This window comes from Eptesicus fuscus, chromosome 11 (assembly GCF_027574615.1).
Source record: "Eptesicus fuscus isolate TK198812 chromosome 11, DD_ASM_mEF_20220401, whole genome shotgun sequence".
NCBI lineage: Eukaryota > Metazoa > Chordata > Mammalia > Chiroptera > Vespertilionidae > Eptesicus > Eptesicus fuscus.
Window position 1 is genome coordinate 62,605,795 of NC_072483.1, and position 18,813 is coordinate 62,624,607.

At 38.6% G+C, this 18,813-nt stretch overlaps 1 protein-coding gene across 5 annotated transcripts in view; it reads right to left on the minus strand.

The window, feature by feature from the left end:
* Positions 1 to 18,813, minus strand: part of GIGYF2 (GRB10 interacting GYF protein 2) — a 123,698-nt gene that overhangs the window by 87,095 nt on the left and 17,790 nt on the right. For all 5 annotated transcript variants that reach the window (XM_028140572.2, XM_028140570.2, XM_028140569.2 and 2 more), the window contains exons 4-6: positions 18,430 to 18,511; positions 6,744 to 6,873; positions 4,999 to 5,094 (exon numbers count right to left, since the gene is read on the minus strand). In XM_028140572.2, coding sequence (XP_027996373.2) covers positions 4,999 to 5,094; positions 6,744 to 6,873; positions 18,430 to 18,470 — 267 coding nt within the window. In that variant the 5' untranslated portion in view covers positions 18,471 to 18,511. The remainder of the gene's footprint in view (positions 1 to 4,998; positions 5,095 to 6,743; positions 6,874 to 18,429; positions 18,512 to 18,813) is intronic.

The window sequence follows — 18,813 nt, forward strand, 5'->3', positions numbered from 1 at the left end:
CTGAATTCATTTATTAGTGCTAATAGTTTTCTTGTGGTTTCTTTAGGATTTCCTGTATCTAGGATTATGTCATCTATAAATAGATATAGTTTTACTTCTTAGCTTCCAATTTGAATGTCTTTTATTTCTTTTTCCCACCTAACTGCTCTGTCTAGAACTTTCAAGATAATGTTGGACAGTAGTGAAAGTGGGCATCCATGTCTTGTTCCCAATCTTTCGGTCTTTCACTGAATAAGTGCAGTCATATACCACATTAACAATATTTCAGTCAAAAACAGAATGCACATATGGTGGTCCCATAAGATGATAGTAAAGCTGAAAAAACCCTATCGCCTAGGTCAGTGTTCGGCAAACTCATTAGTCAACAGAGCCAAATATCAACAGTACAACGATTGAAATTTCTTTTGAGAGCCAAATTTTTTAAACTTAAACTTCTTCTAACGCCACTTCTTCAAAATAGACTCGCCCAGGCCGTGGTATTTTGTGGAAGAGCCACACTCAAGGGGCCAAAGAGCTGCATATGGCTCGCGAGCCACAGCTTGCCGACCACGGGCCTAGGTGATGTCCTAGCTGTTGTAATGCTGTAGTGTAAAGCATTACTCATGTGTTTATGATGATGCTGGTGTCAACAAACCTACTGTGCTGCCAGTCATATTAAAAGTATACCACATACAGCCCTAACCGGTTTGGCTCAGTGGATAGAGCGTCGGCCTATGGACTCAAGGATCCCAGGTTCGATTCCGGTCAAGGGCATGTACCTTGGTTGCGGGCACATACCCAGTAGGGAGTGTGCAGGAGGCAGATGACTGATGTTTCTCTCTCACTGATGTTTCTAACTCTCTATCCCTCTCCCTTCCTCTCTGTAAAAAATCAATAAAATATATTAAAAATAAATAGAAGTATACCACATACAATAATATACAGTACAGAATACTTGATAATAATAAATGACTACGGTACTGGTTTATGTATTTTTTACTGTAACATTTCTGTTTAGATATAAAAACACCATTGTGTTACAATTGCCTGCAGTATTTAGTACAGTAAAATGTTGTACAGGTTTGTGTAACCTCTGAGCAATAGGCTAGACCATACAGCCTACATATGTAGTAGGCTTCACCACCTAGGTTGTGTAAGTGCACTCTATGATGTTCCCATAATGACAAAATCACCTAACAATGCATTTCTCAGAACATGTTCCCACCATTAAGTGATATATGACTGCATAATATCAGTTGTGGGTTTTCATAAAAGACCTTAATCATATTGATGAAGTTCTCTTCTATTCTTAGATCACTGATTGCTTTATCATAAAAGGTTGTTGAATTTTGTCAAATGTTTTTCTGCATCAATTACGATGATCAAATGGGTTTTTCTCCTTCATTCTATTAATGTGATGCTTTATGTTGATATTCTTATGTTGCACCACCCTTGCACTCGGGGGATAAATCCTACTTGGTCATAGTGTATAACCCTTCAAATATGCTGTTGGATCCTATTAGTATATTTTGACAACTAAAGATATACAAAGAACACAGACGGCAATAAAACAAGTTAAATGTTAACAAATATCTCTACATTTCAAGTTTATAGATGAGATTTTCTTCTTTATACCTTTCTGCATTTTCTGCAATGAATTTGAGTACCTTTTATAAAAATAAGTATTTTATTGGTTTTAATGAATATATAAAGAAATCATAAAATCAGTAAGAAAAATAATCTAATGTTCTTTGGGCAAAGGACACAGACAAATAAAAAATGATAATGGCCCATAAGCATATGAAAAGATGCTCAACCTTACTAGTAATCAGTGAAATACAAATTAAAGATAACTATCACAGCCATCATTTAGGCCAAATTTAAAAACCAACAACTGAGGGGTTGCATAAAAATGACCTCTTGCCTTGCCTGGTGTTTCTAAATAGTTAGAGCATTGGCCTGAGCACCAAAGAGTCTCAGGTTCGATTTCCAGTCAAGGGCATGTACCTGGATGATAGGTTCAATCCCCAGCCCCAGTCAGAGCGTGTGCAGGAGGCAATCAATAGATATGTCTCTCTCACATAGATCTCTCTCTTTCTCTTTCTCCATCTCTCCTCCCTGCCTCCTTCCTCCTACTCTCTCTTAAAAAAAAAAAAAAATCACTGGAAAAAATATCCTCAGATGAAGATTAACAAAAAAATAAAATACAATAAATAATACCTCACCTTCACTGCTGGTGAGAGTGCAAATTGACCTAAATCCCTATAGAAAGTAATGTGATAATATCCAGTAACATTTTTAAAAAATGTAAAGAACCAAAGCCCAAAGATTTCATTTTTCTAACACATTATAAAAATGTTTACAGCAACATAATTTATAATAGCAAATACTCAAAACAACCTAAATATTCAACCAGAGGAGATTTTAAAAACTGGATTTTCTTGCAGACAGAATACTATACAGCAGAGATGAATGAACTAAAGCTATGTGTATTAACATAAATCTAAAAATCATTATTGAATGAAAATCAAGTTGAAGACCCTGGCTGGTTTTGCTGTGGTTACAGCATCAGCCTGATGACCAAAAGGTGCAGGATTCGAGTCCTGGTCAAGGGCACATACCTTGGTTACAAGTTCCCCAGCCCCAGTGAGGCGAATGCGGGACACAACTAATCGATATGTGTCTCTCAAGTCACTGTTTCTCTCTCTCTCTCTCTCTCTCTCTGCCCTCCTCCTCCCTCTCTTCCACTCTATCTAGAAATCAATAGAAAAAAATATCCTTCAGTGAGGATTAAAAAAAAAAAGCTGAAAAATAAAAACTACAGTATACTATCTTCAAAATAAAATTTATAACCCTATAAAATAAAACGTTTAAAGACTATGGACATACAAATATGTAATGAGAAGATTAAAACATCAATGAGAAAAGTAACTCAATTCATAGTAATCTCTGTGAAGGAAGAAAGGGGTATATCCCAGGCATCTCAACTACATGAGAAATCTTATTACTTAAAACAAAGACACAAATATGTCATAATTTTTAAGATTTGGTATATTTGAATTATAATACACTGGTGTTTGTAATATTATGCTCTGTACTTACCTATTTTAAATATTTCATAAAAAAATATCTTTAAGAAAAATAAAAACCAAAATACAGGATAGGGCAAAGTATGTTTACAGTTGTTCTTATGGAAAATAATACAATAATTAATAAATAATACAAGAATAAACTCTGTGTGTTATGTACTCACAACTGCAAACCTACTTTTGCCCCACCCTGTAAAGCCAAATGTCAATTTTCTTTTTTTTTTTTTTTTTTTTAACAAGGAACTTTTCAGCAATCGCTCAAGACAGGACCCTTGCTTTCCTGTGTAATTTTTACAGTAATAAATACCATTTGGTCAATGAAAATATCTGCCGATGACCCTAGATGATAAATACTGGGTTTCAAAAATAAACACAAAACTAGCCTAATTTAGAAGAAACCATGAACAAAACAAAAATTGCTTATGAATCCTAGACAGTTTGGTTCAGTGGACAGAGCATCAGCCCAAGAACTGAAGGGCTTGGTTTGATTCCTGTCAGGGGCACGTGCCTAGGTTGCAAGCTCGATCCCCAGACCCAGTTGGAGCACCTGCGGCAGGCAACAGATGTATCAATGTTTCTCTCTCTCTTGTACCTCCCCTTCCCTTCCACTCTCTCTAAAAGAAAAAAAAAAATTAATGGAAAAAATATCCTTGGATGAGGATTAACACACATATACACAACACACACACACACACACACACACACACAAACACACAAACACAAATTTTTAATTGCTTATGAAGTATGGTGCTGAAAATAATTAAAGATCAACATCACACCTTTCTTAGAATTTAACACAATTGGAATAGAGTTCTTTTAATAAGCTTTTCTTTCTTAATAGAGTGACTTCCTCATATACAAAATGGCAAGCGTGTAGGCAAAAGCATGTCAAATTCATGGCCAGTGGTCTCCATGGCACAAAGGGGCCCGCCGGCCGTGAGTTTGACATGCTTGGTGTAGAGGAAACATTCAGGGTTGTCACAAAATTATAAAAATGTTCTGGAATTAGAGAGTGGTGATGGTTACACAACTCTGTGAAAATGCCAAAACCACTGAATTGTATACTTTAAAGAGTAAATTTTATGGCATGTGAATTATGCCTCAATGATTCTTCATTAATGTGGGATTCCAACACTCCAACAAAGCTCTTACTTCTCCGTTTTACTACAATCACCATAGTCCTTGAAATCAGAAACTCTTTTACTTATCTTTGGACTATATCTTTGGACTATAATAGGGCAACACAAAATCTGTTACTCTACAACCTGAAAATCAAATTTTCTCACATTATCATTTAAAACGTTGCTGCAAGGCCTGTGTGGCTCAGTAGTTGAGCATCGACCTATGAACCAGGAGGTCAGGTTTGAATTCCCAGTCAGGGCACATGCCCAGGTTACAGGCTCAATCCCCGGTGGGGGGCATGCAGGAGGCAGCCAACCCATGTTTCTCTCTAATGGATGTTTCTATCGCTCTCTCCCTCTCCCTTCCTCTCTCTCTAAAATGAACAAAAATTTTATTTTTTAATGATGTTGACAGTAGAGTATTTTTAAGCACATTTTAAGCTAAAGATCTACATTTTCCTTTAATGGTAGAATGTACTTGTGAAAATTCAGGTTGCCAATTACTTCTGAAAACCTGTCCCCCCAAAAAAATAACTTTTTCTCTACTCGAATAAAATCTAAAGGATGGTTCCCAAGGTCCTTAAGGATCTAGAAACATTTCCTTATCTCTACATAATACTCACCAACTTCAGATCTAAGCAGAATCTAGTCCAGTAAGACAAGCATCCACATGCCAAGCAAACAGTAAGAAGGAAGCAGGCCTGTGGAGACGAAGTATACTCCACAGAGTCTAAGTAGTAACCACCTATGTTCATGCCTCACTGGAAAGAAACAAGGGTTTGACTTGAGGCTCAAAGCTAAGCACAAACCTGTTCTTCTTCTGTAAAGGGTACAAGAGCCAACGGTGGCAGGGGCTCCTCCTGTAGGATAGGCAGAAATTCTTTATCCAGAAGGTCTGAAGGTATCTGTTTGACCAAACACATGACCATGAGATTAATGCTACCCCTCCAAGTCAAGAAAATAAAACAAGAAAGAACTCTACTGTTTTTATCTGTTGGTAATTATTATAAACTAGAGGCCTGGTGCATGAATTCGTGCACCAGTGGGGTCTCTCGGCCTGGCCTGCGGGATTGGGCCGAAACCAGCTCTCTGAAATCCCCCGAGGGGTCCTGGATTGCGAGAGGGCGCAGGCCGGGCCGAGGGACCCCATCAGTGCACGAATGGGGCTGGAGAGAGACACAGGAGGTTGGCCAGCTGGGGAGGGACCGTGGGAGGGCTCCAGGGCATGTCCATGTCCGGCTGGTCTTGCTCAGTCCCGATCGACTGGAACCCAGCAGCAAGCTAACCTACCAGTAGGAGTGTCTGTTCCATGGTGGTCAGTGCACATCATAGCGAGCGGTTGAGCGGCCTTAGCATATCATTAGCATATTACGCTTTAATTGGTCGAATGGCCGACTGGTCAACTGGACACTTAGCATATTAGGCTTTTATTATTTAGGATATGAATAAAAAGCTTACTCGGCCACAATTAACTTTAGTGGTACTTACACATTCTCAGGGATCAAATATGAAAACCCCAGTTACCCTCCCAAACCTCCCATAGAGCCACCACTTTTAGATTTGATACAGCAATAACTCTGTTAAACCAGAATACACAGTGGGAGAGTAAAAATCCCTACATTGAATTCAAGGCACAAGGCGGTAAGAAGAGTTTTACAAGCAACTGTGTCTGTCCGTAGCAACCATTAATATTTGAGATTCAATCCATTAATAAATTAAAAACAAAGTATGCTTTGAAATAGAAAATATGATTTCTCACTAGTCAAATAATAAAAGCACAGTTAATACTGTTTGAGTTTTGATCATTTGTGACACAAGTGTGGCATTACATTTTAAGATTTTCTCTCCACTAAAAATTTTACATTTAGTTCAAAAGGGAAAGAAAAAGAGAAAAAACTGCTCTTCTCTCTAATTGGAAAGAAGAGTAAGAGGTGCAATAAAAAGAAGGGAGAAATTCTTCCTTTCTCGGCCATCAAACTGGAGTAGAAATAGACATGAAAGAAAGGTTGAAAGGAAACTAGTCAGACAAAACATTAAGTGTTAACTGTTCTTCCTGTTTGCATGAAGCTATCAATCATATACTGAAATCTTAGGCCTTCTCTTTAAAAAAAATAGAGTACATTACACTTAGAAGAGCCTCTGTTGCCCTGGCCAGTGTTTCTCAGTGGTTAGAGGGTCAGCTTGCGCACTGAAGGGTCGTGGGTTTGATTCTGATCAAGGGCGTGTACCTGGGTTACATATTCAATCCCAGGCCCCAGTCGGGGGGCATGTGCAGGAGGCAACCAACTGATATCTAGATCTCTCTCTGTCTCTCTCTCTCTCTCTCTCTCCACCCGATCCCAACCCTCCTTTTTCCACTTTCTCTGAAAATCAATGGAAAAAATATCCTCAGGTGAGGATTAAAAAACAACAACCTGTTAACTATTTTAGTTTCAAAAGCAGAAAAAAAGAGGTAAGGTAGAGAGGAAAACCATGGGTCTTTCATATATCAATACATCACTGTACATACCCCAACAACTCATTCAGAATAATTTTTAATTCTTTCCTTTCTTACCTTGTTGTCTTTAAGGAAAAGTGCTAACATTTCTTCTCTGCCATAACGATAGTCTGCTAATTTATACTTTGGCAAAGCTGGAGAAAGAGGAGGGGATGTAATACTCCCACCACTGGACAGAGCTCGGAGCCTAGAAACGGAAACACACAGAATACAATAATGAAGTGTCAAACATTCTGCCAATATAAACTTTTTACTTTTATAGACTACTAGAAGCCCGGTGCACGGATTCATGCACTGGTGGGGTCCCTTAGCCTGGCCTGGGCTCTCTCACAATCTGGGACCCCTTGGGGGATGTCGGACTGCCGGTTTCAGCCCCATCCCAGGCAGTCTGACATTACCCAAGGGATGTAGTAGTGCACGAAGCTGCAGGCGGCCAGGGATGAGCCCAAGCCCAGGCCAGGCACCGTGCAGCTCCCGCTCATCGGGGCCACGCTGTGCCTGCCGCTGCCACACTTGGTAGCGCTGCCACAGAGGCTGGAGAAGCTCGCTCCGCTGCAGCTGCACTAGCCAGCCGTGAGCCCGGTGCCTGGCTCAGGTGTCTGGCTCACGTTGATCAGCTAAGCGAAGCTCCCTCTGTGGAGCACACCGACCACCAGGGGGCAGCTCCTGCATTGAGCATCTGACCCCTGGTGGTCAGTGCTCATCATAGCGACCAGTTGACGGGTTGTAACGGTCGCTTAGGCTTTTATATACATAGAGAGATCTATATACATAAATCCCTAATATGCAAATCGACTGAACAGCGGAACAACTGAATAACTATTCACTATGATGTGCACTGACCACCAGGGGGTGCGCGCGGAACATGGTGGGCATTGGTCGGAACCTGGCAGGCATTGGTCGCGGCGGGATGGTGGAGCAGGTGGGGGGGGAGAGGGGAGGCACCAGAAAAGGGCGGGGCGCCAGTCGCTGTCATCGAGGCAAGCCTCTGATGGTTACTGAAAATTCTTTGCTCCTACATGCCGTGGTCCTACCCGGTGCTCGCACCTGCTGCCAGTGCCAGAGCTGCTGCTTACACCCACTGACAGTGCCCGGTGCCAGCCCCGATCACTCAGTGCTGTCAGTGGATGCGAGCGGCAGCTGCTGGCCCCAATCGCCCCTCAGGGCTTCTCTACCTCCCCCTGCTCCTGAGGGGTGATTGGGGCCAGCAGTCGCCGCCACTCACACCCACTGCTGGCACCGGCCCCAATCACTCCACGCCATCAGCGAGTGCAAGCAGGGCCCGGCACCATCAGCACATGGGAGTGGCGGTAGGAGTGGGGCTGCCAGCAGACAGGGAACCAGGGCCGTGAAGTAAGGGGCCGGGTGGGGGCGGGGGCGCGGAGGATGGTCCAAGACCCACCCCTATGCCCATTGCAGCCTCGTAGCCCACAGTTCCTTTCAAGGTGCATGAATTCGTGCACTGGGCCCCTAATAGATACTATAAAAATTTTCATTTTAGTTCTTTAAAAGAACAGAAAGAAATCCCATTATCTCAGGGTACCCAAGATTTTAGCTTCAATAAAACCTGCTGTCATAGCACACTAAGAGAGTAGTTCATTGAGAAATAATTAGACAATCAATGGGCAATTAGTTAATCTAAAAGGTATCATGGCACGTCCTTGAGAAGCTTTTCTCCAAATTATAAAAGAACACATGATTAAAACAAAAGTGGTATCTCATTAGATTGCACCCATCAGATTAATAAAAATGAATAAATCTGATAATACCAGTTGTTGGTAAGAATGTAAAACAATTCTCATGCAGTATTTGTGGGATTATAAATTAGAACAACCATTTCAAAGAATGATGTGCTAATATTTAATAAAATACGTAATAAAGTATGCTACACAAAAGAAAAAAAAATCGAAGCTTATAAAGATAGTTATATAATTTATATAAACTTGCTGTTTAAGAACACATACAAAACATAGCAAAAGTACAGATGCAAAATGAGTTGACAAATATAAAATTCGGGATTAGGTTCTACCTGCAAAAGAATGTAGGGTATAAAAGGTGCTTTAGCACTGGCCGGGTGGGTCAGTTGGTTGGAGCATCATCCCATACACCAAAAGGTCGAGGGTTTGAGTCCCAGTCAGGGCACATACCCAGGCTGCGGGTTTGATACCCAGTCAGGGCATGTACTGGAGGCAACCAATGTTTCTCTTTCACATCAATGTTTCTCTCTCTCTTCTCTCTTCCTTCCCTCTTTCTAAAAGCAACAAACATATCCTGAGGTAAGGGAAATAAATAAATAAATAAATAAATAAATAAATAAATAGTGCTTTAATTATACCTGCAATGTTTTATTTTTCAACTTGGCACTGAGTACGTGTGAGTTTGTTACAATTTACACTTGCATATACCTGCAATACTTCATAATTCATTTTATTTATTTTCCTTCCATTTTTAATTTTTTAAAATAAATTTTTATTGATTTCAGAGAGGAAGGGGGAGATAGAAACATCAATGATAAGAATCACCTCCTGCACGCCCCCTACTGGGGATCAAGCCCACATCACGGGCATGTGCCCTTGACCAGAATCAAACCCGGGACCCTTTCAGTACGCAGGCTGAGCCAAACCAGCTAGGGCTATTTTCCATCCAATTTTAGAGAGTGGAAGAGAGTGGGTGGATAGAGGGAGGAAGGGTGGGAAGGAGGAAAAGAGGAGAAAGAAACATCAATGTGAGAGAGACATCTATTGGTTGCTTTCCTCTAGCACCTGATGGTGGCCAAGTACATGCCCTTGAGCAGGCCAATGCTCTAACCATCGAGCAAAATCGACCAGGGCTCATGTCATTTTTAATAAAAGCAATTAATATAGAGAATTTGAAAATGCAGTGACTAGTACAAGGAGAAAAATATAAAAGCCATATTCACCACTAAGAAGAAAAATAAATTGTACTCTGAGGTGATAATATCTGTTGCCTCTGAGAAATGCAACTGGGAAATAAGAATATTTTGTTTTAATTTTGAGATGTTTTTATTTAAAAAAATAAAAAGGGAGGGAACATTAGCAAAGAATGACAGCACTGTGTCAAACAGCAAGTGGGAAAACAACTATCAGGAGTAGCTGGTGATCAGGGGGCTGCCCAAAGTTCTACAGAGTAATAGATAGCAAGGGTAAAGGGGTCCTTAATTCAACAATTTAATTCAATAACTTAGCCTAAAGAAAAATTCAACAGAAGCATTAAAAATATTCCCCAAATGCTAAGCTTTATTCACAAAAGTAAAAAAGAGGGGAATAATCTACTAATTATACATTAAAAATATGAGTACCAAGCATAGTAAAATATTTGCATATTTTTCAAAATGGCAGGGGAAAAAAGTATATGCATAGTAAAATTGTGTTTACGTGTAGAAAATATCCAAAAAAAAGGAATATGCATTAGTAAAGTTAAACTTTTTTCCCCCAATGTTTCTAACGCTTCTTTTTACTTTTTTGTTTTAAACATTTGATTATGGACAATTTTGAACATAATATAAAAGCAGCAAGAACATAAGTAACTCCCATAAAAAAATCCCATGTAGCAACCACCCAAAGTTGCAACTACTTTAAAATAGGTATAAACAAAGTGCTTTGGAAGAAAACAGAAGTGCCTCACTCTTTCTGCAAGACCTGGGATAACTTTCTTAATGCCATGGACAGGAGACATTGACCCCAAGACGTCACCCTTCCCCATAAAGCCAAGGAACTATCAGTAATTATTTCCCCTATAATACATTTCTTTATTAGGTAAACTTATCTGAGTAGATTTTTGATCCTCAAAAAAAAAAAAATTCCCAAATAAAACAAGTATAATGGATTTGTTGGGGTTTTATTGTTTTTGCTTTTTAAATGTCTTGAAGTACACATACAAATATTTGCAAGAAAAAAAGGATAGAAGGAAACAAACCAAAATGTTAGCAATGGTTCTTTGGGTAGTAGGAATAAGGTAACTTAGATTTTTTTTTCCCTTTTGTACTATTGTTTCCTCCAAGGTTTTCTGGAATAAGCATGTATTATTTTGTTACTAGGACTAAAAACAAAAAAATTCTGTAAAACCTGTACCTACCAGATTTAGAACTAAAAAAAAGTTTTCTTAAAATAGTACTGAGCATTTTTTCAAGGATGAAGTAAACAGGCAAAGAATGAGAATTAAATTCAGTCCTAGCTAGTTTGGCTCAATGAATAGAGAGCTAAATGGACTGAAGGGTTCCGGGTTTGAACCCAGTTAAGGGCCCGTACCAGTTGCAGCTTGATCCCTGTGCCTGATCAGGGCGCATGCGGCAGGCAACCAATAAATGTGTCTCTACACTCGGATGTTTCTGTCTCTCCCCCTCCTTTTCACTCTCTCTAAAAAATCAATGGAAAAATGTCTTCAGGTAAGGATTAAAAAAAAAAGGAATTAAATTCATACAATCCTACTGATGGTCAATCTGTTCAGATATCATCCAAAGCTTTAAAAATGAAAACTTTTGCCCTGACTGGTTTGGCTCAGTGGATAGAGTGTCAGCCTTCAACTCTAGGGTCCCAGGTGCGATTCTGGTCAAGGGCATGTACCTTGGTTGCGGGCACATCCCCGGTAGGGTGTGTGCAGGAGGCGGCTGATTGATGTTTCTCTCTCATCGATGTTTCTAACACTCTCTCCCTCCCTCTCCCTTCCTCTCTGTAAAAAAATCAATAAAATATATTTTTTTAAATGAAAACTTTTGATTTAATAATTTTATTTTCAAGAAATTAATCCAAAGTAAACAACAATACAAATAAAACTGTTCAAGGATATATATACATATTTACAATAGCAAAACTTAAAAACGAACTTACGTTCTAGCAATTCACTCATTTAACAGATATTTATTGAGTACCAACTATTTGCTAGGTACTGGAGATACAGCACTGCACAAATTATACAATAATCAAGACCAAAGTGCCTGCCAATGGAGCACATAGTCTAGTGGAGGCTGAAGGATGGGATATAAATAAAGAAAGTAAGTGATTTCAATATTTGGTACATTATTTGATATAAACCATTCAAAAAAAAATTAAGCAAGGAAGGGCGATAGAGAGTAAGGGGGAGGTGTTATATAGATGGTCAGGAAAGATGAAAGGTAGTAACTAACATTTGTGTAAAGACTTATAGTGACTATTGTTTTAAACCTAGAAATTATTTACTTCTCCATTAAATCTACCACACCCTTTAATTTGCTTTGAAAATTATGTAATACATTTCTTTATTCTAAATAAAAAGATAAGCTAAAACCTAATGAATCCACAGATCTACCTTAAAAAATAATCAACTCCACAATTAATATTGAAAATAATCAACGACCACAATTTTCAATATTCTCCCATCTTCACTTCTGTCCCAGGTACAAATAAATTTCTTCATTTTAAAAAAAAAATTTCTTCATTTTATCCACTTTATTGAACACTGTTTTACATCATTATAAAAATTATGATCTTAGTAAATAGAATATAGTATCACTAAATATTTCTGTATGATCCAGAGTTATATACTGATTCAGCGTGAAAACTTTGATTCTCAAGTATTTTGGACACAGCTTCTTACCTCAAGCTTCGCAATGAATGTAATGTAACATGCAGAAAAACACAGCAACTTTCTAGCTCGGGGTTACTTGAGTTACTCAAGGGTCTTATATATTCTTATATATTCTCTTTGCCAGAAGAAAAATTTTTTAAAGTATGTTTTTATTGATTGCAGAGAGGAAGGAAGAAGGGAAGAGAGATAGAAACATCAATGACGAGAGAGAGTCATTGATTGGCTGCCTCCTGCTCGACCCCACTGGGGATCGAGCCCACAACCCGGGCATGTGCCCTTGACCAGAATCGAACCTGGGAACCTTCAGTCCGCAGGCCGATACTCTATCCACTGAGCCAAACCGGGTAGGGCGCCAGAAGAAATTTTGATAGATGGTACAAAGAAGGCAGCTGCCTATTTAAACCTCCACTCCTCAGTTTATCAGCATTACAGATGACTAAGGGAAGACTCCTAAACTCTAATGCCTGAAGGATAACAGAAGTAGCAATTAGGTAACGCTACTGCTTAAGCATGGGACTATTACCTGTCCTCTGCTAAAGTTACCTCAATTCAAATTTTATATAAAAACATTGGGCTCGCCGAAACCGGTTTGGCTCAGTGGATAGAGCGTTGGCCTGTGGACTGAAAGGTCCCAGGTTCGATTCCGGTCAAGGGCATGTACCTTGGTTGCGGGCACATCCCCAGTAGGGAGTGTGCAGGGGGCAGCTGATTGATGTTTCTCTCTCATCAATGTTTCTAACTCTCTCTCCCTCTCTGTAAAAAATCAATAAAATATATTTTTTAAAAAAAACCACATTGGGCTCATCAAACAAAACTTGAGTGTACCAATGAAAAGAATGTGAAAGACTATCCATCCTGGATCAATGACACACTGACATGCCTTTAGGAATCCATCCATGATTTATGCCAAGAGCCATCAAACATTTTTCTGTAAACAGCCAGAGAGTAAATATTTAAGCTTTCTGAACCAGATGATCTCTGTTTTAACTACTCAAGCCTGTCACTGCAGTGTGAAAACAGGCAGGTAACATAAGACACAAATAGGTGTGGCTGTGTTCCAATAAAACTTTACTTACAAAAACTTTATTAACAGTCTCACAGGCCAACCTGTGGTATAGGGCATCAAACTAAATGTGTAATGACTCCAGAATATCACTAGGAGTTTTTTTCTTTTGTTTTAGATAAATCCCCGGTGTTCTTTCTCTTTGTCATCCCTTAACCCTTTGTACTCGCTTGCTTGTGTCGAGTCACACTCGACATCTGAGTGCAAAAGGTTAATAGAGGGACTCAGGGGGAAAAAAATGTTTCCTTAAATTTACTGATGATTTTAATGATGTTTTTACACAGAGATATGAGAATGTAAATACAAAAGAGCATTTACAAAGAGATTAAAAATGGCAGCAGAGTAGGAGTATGCTGCACGAGCATGATCCCAGGAACAAGCTGGAATTACATCTGAAATACGGAAAAGCTTCCTGAATAATCAATGGAAAACTCACAGGAGAGAACCCGGATACCCAAGGACCAAAGGTGGAGACTGCACAGAAACTGATAGGAGGGGCAGAGGCGCAAAAGGGCTGGCTGGGCACCCACAGACGACAACTGAAGTCCGGGAGAGATATCTCAGCTATAGGGATATCTCTCTGAGAACTCTGGGATCTAATCCCCAAGCTGGGCTCCCCAACAGAGAGCACCAAACCTGAGGAGGGTACCCACATAACATCTAGCTGTGAAAAGTAGTGGGGTGCTGTCTGCCAAGGAGTGGCAGCTGAAAGTTCAAGCACCCTCTTAAAGGGCCAACACACAAAAATTCCCTGTGGAGCCACCCACCTTGTGCTCTGGCAGAGGGAGGGTGAAGTGGACTGGAGCTGTGAGAGCAGAACCCAGGACTGGGGACTTGGAGGATAAAGCTCAGAAGGCAGACCCCCCAAGTTTCCTGGGCTGGGTTATTCCCTCACACAGCAGAGGACATCTTTCCCACATACACATCTACCTTGCCTGGGGAGAAGACAGTCCACACATCCTATTGGAAAACACCTTGCCCTGAGGCCACTTAAGAGATTAAAGTATGCCGAGACCAGTTTGGCTCAGTGGATAGAGCGTCGGCCTGCGGACTGAAAGGTCCCGGGTTCGATTCCGGTCAAGGGCATGTACCTTGGTTGCGGGCACATCCCCAGTGGGGGTTGTGCAGGAGGCAGCTGATCGATGTTTCTCTATCATCGATGTTTCTAACTCTCTGTCCCTCTCTCTTCCCCTCTGTGAAAAATCAATAAAATATATTTAAAAAAAAAAGAGATTAAAGTAACAATTAGCCTCCAGGCAGGAGCAACTGCCCCACCTTGTTGAAAAAACTCTTGCTACACCTGCTACACCTGATGATTGCTTGGGAGCAATTCAAGTTGGGATCTTATTAGTCTGTAGACAGAGGAGGTCTCTGAAGGCTTTGAGTCTTAGCCTGATCCAATTAGTCAGAAACAGCCTTTAACACTGTCTTGCACTAGAGATTGAGAGGAATAGAGTAGTAGTCACCAACCTTTCGGACCTCACGGACCACTGGTATAGAGGACCTACCTAAAACATAGCCAGAAACCCAGACAGACAACCAAAATGAGGAAACAAAGAAACAATCCCCAAATAAAAGAATTAGCAAATTCTCCTGAAGAAGAGATAAATGAAGCAGCGATAAGAAATTTATCTGAAACAGAGTTCAGAGCAATGATGTTTAAAATGCTCAACAGTATGAAAAAAGAGATAGTAACTATGAAAAAAGAACAGTTTGAGATAAAGCATGACATAACACAAATAAAAAACACACTGGAAGGAATACACAGCAGATTATGGGAAGCTGAGGATCGAATCAGTGAATTAGAAGAAAAAGTTGAAAATATCACTCAATTACAGAACCAAAAAGAAAAAAACAATTAAAAAACAGGACAGCTTAAGGGAGCTGTGGGACAATGTGAAACGTGACATTAGAATATTAGGTATGCCAGAAGAGGCAGAAAAGGAGAAAAGAATAGAGAAGGTGTTTGAAGAAATAATGGTAGGAAACTTCCCTAACTTGGTAAAGGAAAAAGTCACACAAGTTCAGGAGGCACAGAGAACCCCAAACAAGAAGAACCCAAACAGACCCATGCCAAGACACATCATAATTAAAATGCCAAAAACTAAAGACAATCAGAGAATCTTAAAGGCAGGAAGAGAAAAGAAAACTGTTACCTACAAAGGAGTTCCCATAAGGCTGACACCTGATTTCTCATCAGAAACTATACAGGCCAAAAGGGAATGGCATGGAGTACTTAAGGTAATGGAAAGCAAGGATCTGAGACCAAGATTACTATATCCAGCAAGGCTATCATTCAAAATAGATGGTCAAATAAAGAGCTTCCCAGACAAAAAAAGGCTAAAGGAGTTCATCACCACCAAGCCAGCATTACAGCAAATGCTAAAGGGATTGCTGTAAGGGATTGCTCAGAAGAAGAAACACAGGGAGAAACCTAGCCATACAGAATTTAAATGGCTATAAATAAGTACCTCTTAATAATAACCCTAAATGTAAACAGATTAAATGCTCCAATCAAAAGGTGTAGGGGAGCTGAATGGATACAAAAACATGACCCAACTATATGTTGTCTACAAGAGACCCACCTCAAAACAAAAGACACACACAGGATGAAAGAGAAGGGATAGAAAAAAATTTTCCATGCAAATGGAAAAGAAAAGCTGGAGTAGCAATACTCACATCTCACAAAATAGATTTTAAAAGCATCGTGCTAAGCGAAATAACGCAGAGAAAGATAAATAAATGATCTCATTCATTTGTGGAATATAATGAACAACATAAACTGATGAACAAAAATAGAGCCAGAGGGGAAAAAATATATACTAGAATATAAGAGAAGTAATCCTGTTATTTGCAAATTTTTAATATTTCCTACAACTTCTGTGATATCATACTATGTTAGTATAGTTTTGGTATTATTATACTTAAAATCCTTTTAATCCTAACATATTCACGTTTATTGCATGTAATATTATATGTAAGATCATTTTTCTTGAATAATTGATGTTTATTGCATGTAAGATCATATTTAAAATCATTTTTCTTGAGATATTAATGTTTATTGCATGTAACCTTTAAAAATATATATTATCTTTAAAAAATAAAAGAGCATTTATAAACTCTAGATAAAAGCAGAAGAGGGCACAAAGAGTGAAACAATAAAAATTAAATTTTTTTTAAAATAAGACAGCACACAAAATACCTTACAAAGTAAGCTATATAAATTAAAATCCACCTGGTAGAGAAAGTTTCTAAAATGTGAATAAAGAGTTAACTATTAAGAATGTTCGTCAACAATATTTTTATAATAATGAAAAACTGAGAACAGCCCATATATGCTACATCTAAAAGATTAAATAAATGATACATCCATACAATGCAACCATTTAAGGTAACAGAAAATATTTATTGATAAAAAGGTATTTTTGGCATAGTTATTTTTTTAAAGCAGGTTACAAAATTGAATGTACAGTATGATCCCACCTTTTGTGAAAATAAACATATATATACACAAATAAGCATACATAAAACCAGCTGGAAAGATATACCAATCTATTAACAGTGGTTATCACGGCTGGTGAAATTATGGTGATATCTTCTTCTGGCTTACTAGTAATTTCTCATTTTTCTAAAAACATACAGCTATCCCCCGCTTTTCAAAGTTCACTTTACACCACTTCGCTTTTGCAAAAGACCTATACCAGTACCTGTTTTCGATAACCAAAAGAAATCCAAAGAGGATTTTCACTTTTACGAAAAAAGGCAAAAAGTGAAATAGCATTCAGCATGTGTCTTGCAATAAGCAATTATTATTAAGCAGTTAATATTGAGCAGCGAGAGTGGCCCCAAGCTCCCTCCCCAGGAACTGTACTCAGCATCTCAGCATTAGCCACCATGGCTTTGAACTGTGTCTATGAACATCTGTGCTTTATCTCCATTTAATTTGTGCATCTGCTAGCAAGATGTGTCCCTAAAGTAACTGCTTCTTCACTTTATACCATTTCAGCTTATGAAAGGTTTCACAGGAACACTCCAATTTCAGATAGTCGGGGAAATTCATATTAATTTGATAATAAGAAAATTATTTTTTTAATATAAACAAGAACTAAAACAGGTGCAGCACTACTTGTATCAACATTTCCAAAATAAATTCTCAAAGTACAGAAGATGCATCAGTTCTTAGAATTTCAAATATGGAGACTTTCTCCTTAGTCTCCAAATGCTAAGCTATAAGAGCCAAGAAAATTTAGAAATTACATATATAAAGAAATGCGTATACAAAGGGAAGTTAATAAGAATCCTCAGACAGGGAGTTACTTCAAGAAGTCTGCATCATTTATCAAACCACCACCACCCGAACAACCAACAATGTTTAAGACACTATTCCAATGTATTCCAAATGCCTCTGGTTCAAGGTTTGAAAAGCAACTACATTATTCACGCACTGAGGAGAGGATCTTCAATCACCAACTTTGGGGAGAAAGGAAGAAAGGGGTAAAAGTCACACTACAATGTGATGGATCTCAAAATTCCATGAGAATTCCATATTCGGGGTCCAAACACATCTGTAAGAGACTCAAAGGTCAGTTATAATTATGGCAAATGCTAACCCAATCCTAGATGGGCTTCTGTTAACAACCAATATAATTCTGGACCACATGCCTAGCCCATCAATAATATAAAATTCAAATAACAATTCAACCAAAACTACTTTTAAATGAGTCTATGAACAGCACTCACAAAGAACAGTATAGCAAAAAACATACACATATAAATGTTTCAACTATATAAAATTGTACATATACCTAGACAAGGGCTGAAACAGAAAATAAATAATTTGATAGGATCTTGGGACTGTGAGATGTTTTAATTCCACTATTGTTAACATAACCAGACCAAGAAATGTTTTAAAATAAAGTATATAATATAGTCATTGACCAAATATAATTTATTCCTAGGCTAAATACATTGTTTTCAACTAGGCACATAAAGCAGTCTCAAAACCATACACATTTATAAACCATCTAACACCTGTAAAAATACCTTACTACTGTACTAGTCATCCAATATCAAAAAGATGTGATTTTGAAAACTCACCATTCAGGCCCAAAGTTCAGTGTCTGTGTTTCCGCTGCCATTCTTTTCAGTATGTTTACAAGACTTTTATATGTGGAGAAACCTGTTAAAGAGAAAAATATCTCCATACAGTGAATCAAGATTAAATGCAGAATTCCAGCCCAGAAAGTATAGCTAGGGAGTGTGTTTTGTTTATGTTCCTCTCAACCACAGTCACCAGAATGTGATTTTTAAATCCCTGTTTATAACAATATAGCAGGTAAAGTGAAATTAATATAATCACCCTTACATTCCAATTCACCATCTTTTTATGTTTATCTAAAGAAAGGAGGCATGGTATAAGATGACAGATGGGAACAGACCATGCAGAGCACTGGAAACCAAATTAAGGATTTTCTACTTTCA